This window comes from Melanerpes formicivorus, unplaced genomic scaffold (genome assembly GCF_026170545.1).
Source record: "Melanerpes formicivorus ecotype bairdi unplaced genomic scaffold, bMelFor1.0.p_v2 SCAF_6, whole genome shotgun sequence".
NCBI lineage: Eukaryota > Metazoa > Chordata > Aves > Piciformes > Picidae > Melanerpes > Melanerpes formicivorus.
Window position 1 is genome coordinate 8,804,590 of NW_027142358.1, and position 8,829 is coordinate 8,813,418.

Consider the following 8,829-nt stretch of genomic DNA (forward strand, 5'->3'; position numbering starts at 1 on the left):
GCAGCAGGCTGGGACCACACACTTGCAGCTGCAATGCTGCAGAAGCTGTCTCAAGAGCTCTGCTATAGCAGCCAGACCAGCATGCTCCAGGCAGCCCCAGCACTTGCTCTGGGCCAGAATGGAACAGAGCACAGAGCTATCAAAAAATATTTATTATCCAAACCCAGAAATTCCATCTTCTGTGTTCCAGCCTCTTGGAGGCACAGAGAAGGCTGGAGCCCAGAGGCTGCTCTGGCCCCAGACCCCAGCCCAGCAGCCTCTGGGATTGCAGGATCCTGGCAGCTCCCTGGGGACGGCTAGGTCTGCAGGAACTGGGGCTGCACGCGGGCCACCTTACGGAAGTCCTTGGTGTGTGTCCGTGGGCACTGCATCTCACACCAGCTGATGGGCACCATCTGAACCCCTAAGGGACACCACATGTCAGGGGTTCCCCTTCCCAAGATAGCATTCCTCCATGCATAAAGGAATAAGCAGAACGGTCCAAGCTCCACAGCCCACCCTTACCTGCCTCGCTGCGTGCAACCACCACACCCAGCTCATTCTCTGCTGTGCTCAGCAGGTAGTTGGACTGTGCATCCCCCAGGGAGATCTTGTTAGATGGGAGTTAAGGGAAAAGCCTCTTCAAAAGGACTTCAGCAAACCCACTGTCCCTAGCACAACCTCCCAGCACCAGGGAAAGGATACAACCTTGGCCAGGACTATGTCACCAGGGCGGAAACTCTTGTACACTTCTACCTGTGTGGGAAAGAATGGGCAAAACCACAGAGCATGTCAGGGTGCTCAGCAGCAGCAGAAGTGCTCCCCACTATCAGAAAGCAGGGACAGCTGCAGTAGCACAGTCACTGGCAGTGCCTCACTGACCTTATCTTTCTCCGTGGCTCGAATATCTTCTCTCCTGAAAAATGAGACGGAGGGATCTGAGTGCCGGAGAGCAAAGGACCTCCAGCCTGTGGCAAAAGCTGCACCTAACTCTCTGGGTGCTTGCCAGGACTTGCTGGACACCTGCCCAGTGCCTGGGGCAGAGATCCTGCCAAAGCAGCTGGCTGCACTGCCCAGCAAAGCCGGCACCCCATCCTGCAGAGAGCCCAGCCCTCTCCCTACCGTATGGTGCCCCGGAAGGTGGATTTCAGTGGTACAGAGCCGATGTACAGGATGTGCACCTTGGCAAAGCGAGAATTGATGCTGCAAACCTGCCCAGGCAAAAAGGGGAATCAGTGCCAAGTCCAGTCTGCTCTCACCCCAGGCACCCACTCCAGGGAGTGAACGAGCAGGGTGCAGACAGAACTGGAAGCTCATGTCTCAATCAGCCTGTGACCAAAGCAGTGGTGGGACACCTGGCTTACTTGTGCAACTCAAGACACACAAACACAGCTAAGACATCCTGTGAGCCCAGTCCCTCTCCCATCATTAGAGCCATAAGGAAATTAATACCCAGTCTGTGCCACCCTTTCTCCAAGCTACCCCAGGCACTGATCTCCATGCACTCTGCCCCAGAAAAAGTTCAGTATGGCACAGCAAAATAAAGCCTTCCCTTAGCCCACTTCAGTCTTAGGGCTGGTGAAGTCAGGAGGCAGGTGCCCCCCATCTGCCTTCTTGGTGAGTGAGGGACTCAAAGGAGTCCCTAGGCTTCCTCTGCCCTGCTGGGTGTTGTATAGAGGGTACCAGGGGCTCCTCATCCCACCCCATATGTGCACCAGAATAAAGATCAGAAGAAGGCAGAGAGTGCAAAGGCTGTGCAGTTTGCCATCACAGCACACTCCAGTGCCCTACCTTGCATGTCACCACAGCCCCCACATCAGGCAGGAGCTGGGACTCAGCATCTCTCACCACCGACACAACAGGCAGCTGCAGGACACCAAATAGGAGGGTTAGCTCAGGACATGGGTCAGCTCAGTCCACAAACCCAGTCGAGCCCAGAGCCTGATTCACCAACTGGGAAGGGGCTGTGCAGCCTGAGCACCCAGCAGCTGTCTCTAAGGAAGGACAATGGGTACTGTGGCTGTGCTCACCCCACCGTCTTCACTCTTCTTCTCCATGCAGCCAGCCAGTGATGAGAAGATGAAGCCATGTCGGGTGTAAGTCCCGCTACCAGCTGTAGCCTCCTCGGCACTGCAGAGCCGCTCGCCTAAGGGACAAGGATTCAGTGGCTGATGCTGCCAAGGCAGCCTGCATCCTCGTCCTGCTCTCTTTCCAAGGGTCCTAGGCTCCGCACGGCCCCAGGGAACGTTGCCCGCTGCTTGCCCACCCTGTGTGGCCGGACAACCCTCCTCTGTCCCCCGGTAGTGCTTTCCTGCAGCCCCCGGGGCATATCCATTCTACACAGCCGCCTCGCTCGGCTCCAGGCTGCATTCTCCCACACGCCTCCCCTGCCCCGGGCACCCACTGCCCCGGAAGCCCACTCCAGCAACCCAAGCACGCCACCCAGGCCACCCTCCGTCCCAGACAACCTCCATAGCCGGGCCACCCTCTGTCATAGGCAACTTCCAGCCTCGAGCATGCACTGGCGCTCCCCGGCCAGCCACCTGGGCCCGCACTCACCGGGGACACAGTACCGAGCGGGAGGCGCCATCTTCAACGTCAAGGGTTTCGCTCGCAGAAACCCCTCATCCTATTGGTCCCTAGCCACAAGGCCGCGCCGTAAGCGTTGTGGCTATTGGCTCTCCCATTCCGGCTCGGAGAGTGGGGGCGCTGCCCACTGGGAGTTGTAGTCCAGCGCCGGCAGAAGGAGCTTCCCGACACGCTCGGCGCTGGCGGCGCGCAGGCGCAGTGCGCGCGCGGCGGGCGCCGCTCGTGGGGCCGTGAGGGCGGCGGGCGCCGGGCTCCGGGCATGGAGGCAGCGGGCGGCGGGGCGCGGGTGGCAGGTCGGCGGTGCCGGGTGGGGCTATTGCTGCGGGGCGGCATGGGGCTGGGAGGGGCCGTGGGCTTTCAGGGGGCCGGGAGGGTGCTATGGGCCTGACCAGGCGGAAAGACCATAGAGGGGCTGCTGTGAGCCTGGCTTGGGGTGCTGTGGGGCTGGGAGGCAGTGGCGGTATCTGCTGTGGGGGGTACTCGGGTTGGGAGGCAGCGGGCGGGGGAAGGAGGGGGCTGTGTGCTTAGAGGAGCTGGTGGTGGTGTGAGGCTGGGGATGCCGGGTGTGATGGGGCTGGGTGCAGTGGGGCTGAGGCGTGTTTGCTGTTGCTGTGGGCAGCCTTTGCATGATGGGGGCTGGGTGCCTGAGGGTGTCGTGGCACCGTGAGGCAAGGTGCTACTGAACTGGGGGACTGTGAAACTGGGTGCCGCTGGAAGGTGCCACAGGGCTGGGGGCTGAGTGGCTGGACCCTACAGGGCAAGCACCTGGTTGTGCCTAGGTTAGGGCGGTGCCTGACTGGGCCGAGAAGGTTGTATGGCTCTGCTGGCGCATCATCCCGGTGACTGTTGCTGCAGGCGGTTTCCTAGGGACAGAGAGGAGTGCTGCCTTGGGGCAGCCTGGCTCTCTCCCTCGAGGGCTCTCTAGCAGCAGCTGCTGGCTTTTGTAGGCAAGGAAACCTCTCTTGAGAGGTAGGGAAGTGCTCTGTTTGGAGAAGAGGGCTGACCCCAAGAATTGCCGCTAGCTGCAGTGTTTCGTCTCTTATCGCACTGACAGCTCAGGGATGGGCACCATCCAAAGGCTGCATGGCAGGAAGTTATTGCTCCACTTTGCACCTGAGAGCTCTTGACAGATTTAAGGGGAAGGTGAGGGAGGTGCCCTGAGGTTTGCATGTCCCACTTCTCACTTACCAGGGTACAGCAATACCTGTGACCAGGAGTGGGCTGGTGGATCTGGTGTTCTCATGTCCAGCTGCTCCCCAGCCTTGAGGTTAGGCCCATGCTTGTCAGGCGGGGCAGAGGGGAGCCCCTGGCTTCTTTGGGCAGCCATCTGGATGCTGCAGCTCCTGTCCTTACCCTTCCAGCTGCTGCCTGGTGGAAGTGCCATGGGCACAATAGAACAGGGAATTGGTCCCCACTGGAGGAACTCTGTGATGTGGCATCACTACCTGGAACTGTGCCAAGGCAAGCACTTGGCCCAGGCTCAGAATGTGCCTTGGCAGGACCCTGGGGCAGCCTCACTGCTTAATATTGATGGGCGCTGCCTACCTGGAGCCCTGGGGGCCCAGCCCTGCAGATCATTTACCCAGCTGCTGGGCCAGCTCAGGTTCCTCCTTGGTTCCAGTGCAGCTCTTGGGTGGGATAAGTGGCTCAGCAGGCAGGGAAGTGCTGCGCAGCATGGCTTCACCCTGGGGCTGCTCCTGGGCCACTCTTCCTGGTGCCTGACATTGTCCAAGGTGGATCCAGACAAGAAGGAAGAAGTATTTGGACTCAAGAGTGGGGATGTGATGTTGGGGAAGGTGCAGGATGGCTTCTACAGCTTGGTCCAGAGGTTGAGGGAAGGGAAGTAGCAGCTCAGCCCGGTTTAGGAGAGGAGGGTAATCCTCTCCTGGATCCTCTATATCTTGTGTGGGTTCCCCCATTCCCCAATCTGTTGGGAAGAGCTGGGGCTGGGATTGTCCCTGTAACTGGCCCAGTATCCGGGGTGCTCGTGTCTTCTCTGGTTTCCTCCATGTCACTCCCCCGGTCCCCACCCCACTGGGAAAGACGAGATGGGATCAGGGCACATCTGAGCCCAGACCTGCTCCAAGCAGAGAGCTTTCCCAGTGGCACTACAGTCTCCAGGAGTCTGGGCTCAGCTCCCTGCGCTCCGCGTCCCAAGGCAGGACAAAGAAGAGGCCCCTGTCCTGCTGTGCAGTTGGTGCAGGGAGCTGGGCAACCAGCATCAGCATGCCTGGGAGGGGAGACCGTTCCCTGGGGACACGCAGGCAGCTGGGTGGGCTGCCCACGCTGAGCTCCTCTTCCCCCAGGCGTGGCGAGGCAGGGATGAGGAGCCGGCAGCGGATGTTTGCAGCAGCCATGCGCCTGCTCCTCAAGTGCCTGCGGCTGGGCCGGCGGCGGCGCTTTAAGCTGGTACGGCAAGCGGAGCAGCTGTGGCACTATGGGCACCTCTGCCTCCGCTCCCTGCTCTACAACTCCTTCACCAACGGCGACGTGGTGCTCGACTCCCTCTTCGAGCCTGTCTACTGGCTAGTGGACCACGTCACCCGGTGGTTTGGCGTGGTGAGTACCCGTGGTGTGGTGAGTGTCCTCGCCGGGCCGCGGGGCACCTCTCTGTGGGCTTCTTGGGCAACTGAGTTTCAGGGCTGCTTGTGGCCTGGGCAAGAAGGGATTGGGGACCTGTGTGTGGTTCAGATTGGTTTCCTGTGGCCATACCCTGCCTGTGCACCTTCCCAGGCAGAAAGCACCAATAGCTGGTGCTATTGGTGACACAGGCCTCTTTCCCGCAGGTGTTTGTGGCACTGGTCATTGGACTGACGAGCTCCATTGTAGCCATTGTGTACATCTGCCTGCTGCCCCTCATCCTGCAGACCTACACGCCTGCCTGGATCTGCTGGCACCTTGCTTATGGACACTGGAACCTCATCATGATTGTCTTCCACTACTACATGGCCATCACCACCTCACCTGGGCACCCACCACAGGTGAGGCACTGACCAGCAGTGAAGCCTTTCCTAGCTGGGTGCAGGGGACAAGTTATAGATAATCATTGGGAATAGCTAAACCAGCTTGGTGGTTGTAGGAGGCCTCCAGACTGGGACTCCTAGGGCAGGCACTGTGGGCTGGGGAGGCTGGGGGGGGTCACAGGAGAGTTGAGCATGGGGAGCAGGGTATGAGTGTAGCTCTGGGTACATAAATTTCTTCTGCTCTGTGCACAGGCCAAGGACGATCTCACTGGCGTCTCCATCTGCAGGAAATGCATTGCCCCCAAGCCGGCTCGCACCCACCACTGCAGCATCTGCAACAGGTCAGGCTTGCTTTCTCTGGCCACTGCAGCACGTGGGGCAGATTCTGAGACCCCCTCTTCTTGCCCCCTGCTACATTGTGAGACTGGGTCCCCACCCCTCTCCTGCCTTCTTGTCTTGCACAGGCCAGAGAGGTGGTGGGGTTGCCTGCCCCCTCCCAAGCATGGCACTTACACTGACACTGATGCTGCTCTCCTCCCTTGCAGGTGTGTGCTGAAGATGGACCACCACTGTCGTATCCTTCTTCAGTACTGACCCACACCAGTCTCCTGGGAGGAGCTGGCCCTTCATCCCCCTGCCCTGCTGTGGTGGTGACTCCTCTCCTGGGTCATCGTGGGGAAGCATGCTGGGCAGTAGGACCAGAAGTGCCCTAGACCCTGGGGTGGGTTTGGAGCTGTGGTCTGTCAGTTATACACCTTTAACCCCAGAGGCAGCCTGGCTCAACAACTGTGTGGGACACTACAACCACCGCTACTTCTTCTCCTTCTGCCTGTTCATGACTATGGGCTGCATCTACTGCAGCATCAGTGGCTGGGAGATGTTCCGGGACGCGTACACAGCCATTGAGGTGAGCTTTCACCTTGCCTTGGGACCACCTGGGCTCCCCTGGCTGAGCTTGCAGAATGAGGTTGGGCCAGACCTGGCTTTATAGTGACTTTGCTTCCACCCTCTTCCTCCTCTGAGGCCCCCAGCTGTCCTGGTCCTGCGGGAGGGTGAGGGGGAATGGTCCCCTGCTCTGAGACAGGTAACTGGTGCCATTTTCCATCCCCATAGAGAATGAAACTACTTGAGAAGGAGAGACTGCAGGTGGCTGCCAACCAGGTAGGGCATCCCTGCCCCACAGCTGCTCCAGGCAGTGTGGAGCAGACCTGTCCTGCAGACAGGGTCCTGCTCGGGGCCTTGCTCTTAAGGAGCACCCCACAACCAGAACCAGCCACCATGCTCATCCTATGTCAGAGAGCTGGGGCTGGCTGGGCAGTTCTTCTACAACCACTGCCTCCAACAGCTTGGGGTCCGCTTCCCTATGCCCCCAGTTTCCAGGGGCTTTGGCTGGCAGCAGCTGCTTGGCATGTGCAGCTCAGGCCCCCCTCATCTGGGGAAGCTGCAGCAGTGCAAATGTCTACCACCTCACCATGAACACCAGTTGTGGTGGTGTCCTGACTGCCCCATGGCTGCTACCTGCTCCCTGACCTCCAGCCCACTGTTTCTCACCCATGCCAACTCTTGGGTGTCTGTCTGTCTTGTAGATGTCTCAGGCTGTCTCCCCATCACCCTTGGCTGTTGTGCTGTTCCAGCTGCACTCCTTTCAGGCTGTCTGAGCTCTTCATCAGTGACGTGTGCAGTGGTCTCTGTGTCTGGCTTCAAGCTATAAAGCAACTTGGGCCATGTCCCTTCTCTGCTTCTCTTTCAGACATACTACCAGACCCCACCACCCACCTTCCACTTCCGGCAGAGAGCTTTTCACAAAAGTGTGGTCTACCTCTGGGTCCTGTGCAGGTGAGGAGGTGTAGGGACCTGGGGGCAGGGGGGAAAGCAGTGTGCAGCCCCCACTGCGACATTGCTCACTGTCTCTTGCCCTGGGGCCAGACTGGCTTACCCTAGCAGATGACCCTGCTTTACCAACTCTTGGGCCACACAGCTGAGATTTTGGTGCAGCGTCACAGGGGATTAGATGAGCCAGCCCCCTGCACAGCTGAGTGCAACCTGCTGTCCCTTACCTGTCCCTAGCTCAGTTGCATTGGCCTTGGGTGCCCTCACACTGTGGCATGCTGCCCTCATCACTCGTGGGGAAACCAGCATTGAGCGACACATCAACAAGAAGGAGAGGCAGAGACTGCAGAAGAAAGGCAAGGTGAGCACAGCCTACAGAGCAGGAGGACTGATTGGGGCAGAGCCAGACATGATGCATGTCTCTCTGGCCTGCAGGTCTTCAGGAACCCCTACAGTTACGGCAGCTGGGATAACTGGAAGGTGTTCCTGGGTGTGGATGTGCCAAGGTAAAGCCTAGGAAGGTGACGGGGCTCAGTAGTTCACACAGGTGCTGGGGTATTGGGACTGCCCTTGGGCACCTGGAGCAGAGCAGGACAGTGAGCATTCTGTGCTGTGCCCTGCCCTAGGGCTTTAGAAAACAGAGGACCTGAGCCTCAGTTGCCTTGTGTGTCCCTAGCCCAGTGACAAGTTCTGGCCTACCCAGCAGCCCTTGCCAAGATAGGCATGGCTGAAGAGCTTGGCTGTTGGGGCAGCTCTGGGACATGGGTTCACAGCCCTAGCTCAGCTCTGTAGAGCTGAGAAGCACCAAAATTTCAGCTGTTTGCTACAGCCTCACTCTTCTCCCCACAGGCACTGGCTCACACGTGTCCTGCTGCCCTCTTCACACCTGCCCCATGGGACAGGCCTGAGCTGGGACCTGCCTCCCTGTGTGACTGAGCAGCGTGCACCACTCCTGGCCATCTGAGCCCCAGGTGCTGCTGACATCCCTCCCTGCAGGCAGGGAAGTGCACAGGGACCCTACTCTGCCACCCCTGCTCCCTTGACTCAAGGGCACAGTGGAAGGCAGGTGCTGGCATGCATCACTGACTGAAGTCAAACATGGGAAATTCTGGGGACAGTGTCAGTGCCTGCCCTGGACACCTGCTCTCTTGGCTCCTTGGTGGCTGCAGGCAGCCCTGGAGAAAGGTGACAGAGCTGCTGCTCCCTGCTCTAGCTGAAGGTGCTACCTTTGCTGGCACAGGTACAGGCTACCATGTGGCCCACTTTGGCTCTCTGGCAGGGTTGGACAGAGAGGATGGCATCCCTGCCCTGCACTCCTCAGGGAGCCTTTTTAAGACCATCCAATAAATACGTTTGTGTTTGTTTTTTTTAAGTGAGCTTGTCTCTTTTACCTGCTGAGGGGCACAGATCTGGGATGGGGAGAAGAGGGAAGCTCAAGATTCCCTGCTGCAAAGAGCCCAGCAGCAAC

The 8,829-nt window shown here is 59.1% G+C and overlaps 2 protein-coding genes across 4 annotated transcripts; one reads left to right on the top strand and one right to left on the bottom strand.

Moving 5' to 3' along the window:
* Positions 1-137: 137 nt before the first annotated feature.
* On the bottom strand, positions 138-2,611 carry EXOSC1 (exosome component 1). The gene is made up of 8 exons (XM_068139551.1): positions 2,539-2,611; positions 2,010-2,125; positions 1,771-1,845; positions 1,102-1,190; positions 862-895; positions 685-735; positions 505-589; positions 138-403 (listed from the first exon to the last, which is right to left on the bottom strand). Exons 1-8 carry the CDS (start codon positions 2,567-2,569, stop codon positions 297-299), a joined length of 588 nt encoding a protein of 195 aa, XP_067995652.1. The 5' UTR covers positions 2,570-2,611; the 3' UTR covers positions 138-296.
* Positions 2,612-3,835: 1,224 nt separating this feature from the next.
* ZDHHC16 (zinc finger DHHC-type palmitoyltransferase 16) lies at positions 3,836-8,733 on the top strand. Of its 3 annotated transcripts, none has more exons than XM_068139547.1 (10): positions 3,836-5,127; positions 5,355-5,549; positions 5,784-5,872; positions 6,077-6,105; positions 6,305-6,438; positions 6,645-6,692; positions 7,282-7,367; positions 7,599-7,722; positions 7,797-7,867; positions 8,211-8,733. In XM_068139547.1, the coding sequence occupies exons 1-10, from the start codon at positions 4,795-4,797 to the stop codon at positions 8,323-8,325; spliced, it is 1,224 nt and encodes a 407-aa protein (XP_067995648.1). In that variant the 5' UTR covers positions 3,836-4,794; the 3' UTR covers positions 8,326-8,733. The 3 variants fall into 3 exon arrangements, with proteins under 3 accessions (XP_067995648.1, XP_067995650.1, XP_067995649.1); XM_068139549.1 differs by having other exon boundaries at positions 7,599-7,717; positions 8,211-8,298; XM_068139548.1 differs by lacking the exon at positions 6,645-6,692.
* The last annotated feature ends 96 nt before the right edge of the window (positions 8,734-8,829 follow it).

What these genes read in the sequence shown, in the direction of transcription:
- EXOSC1 (XM_068139551.1), bottom strand. Translation starts at nt 2,569, where the DNA reads ATGGCGCCTCCCGCTCGGTACTGTGTCCCCG. An exon ending in CGCTCGGTACTGTGTCCCCG is followed by an intron (nt 2,126 to 2,538) that starts GTGAGTGCGGGC and finishes CTTGTCCCTTAG; the next exon opens with GCGAGCGGCTCTGCAGTGCC. An exon ending in GAGCCACGGAGAAAGATAAG is followed by an intron (nt 736 to 861) that starts GTCAGTGAGGCA and finishes TTTCCCACACAG; the next exon opens with GTAGAAGTGTACAAGAGTTT.
- ZDHHC16 (XM_068139547.1), top strand. Translation starts at nt 4,795, where the DNA reads ATGCCTGGGAGGGGAGACCGTTCCCTGGGGACACGCAGGCAGCTGGGT. An exon ending in TCACCCGGTGGTTTGGCGTG is followed by an intron (nt 5,128 to 5,354) that starts GTGAGTACCCGT and finishes TCTTTCCCGCAG; the next exon opens with GTGTTTGTGGCACTGGTCAT. An exon ending in TGCAGGTGGCTGCCAACCAG is followed by an intron (nt 6,693 to 7,281) that starts GTAGGGCATCCC and finishes CTTCTCTTTCAG; the next exon opens with ACATACTACCAGACCCCACC.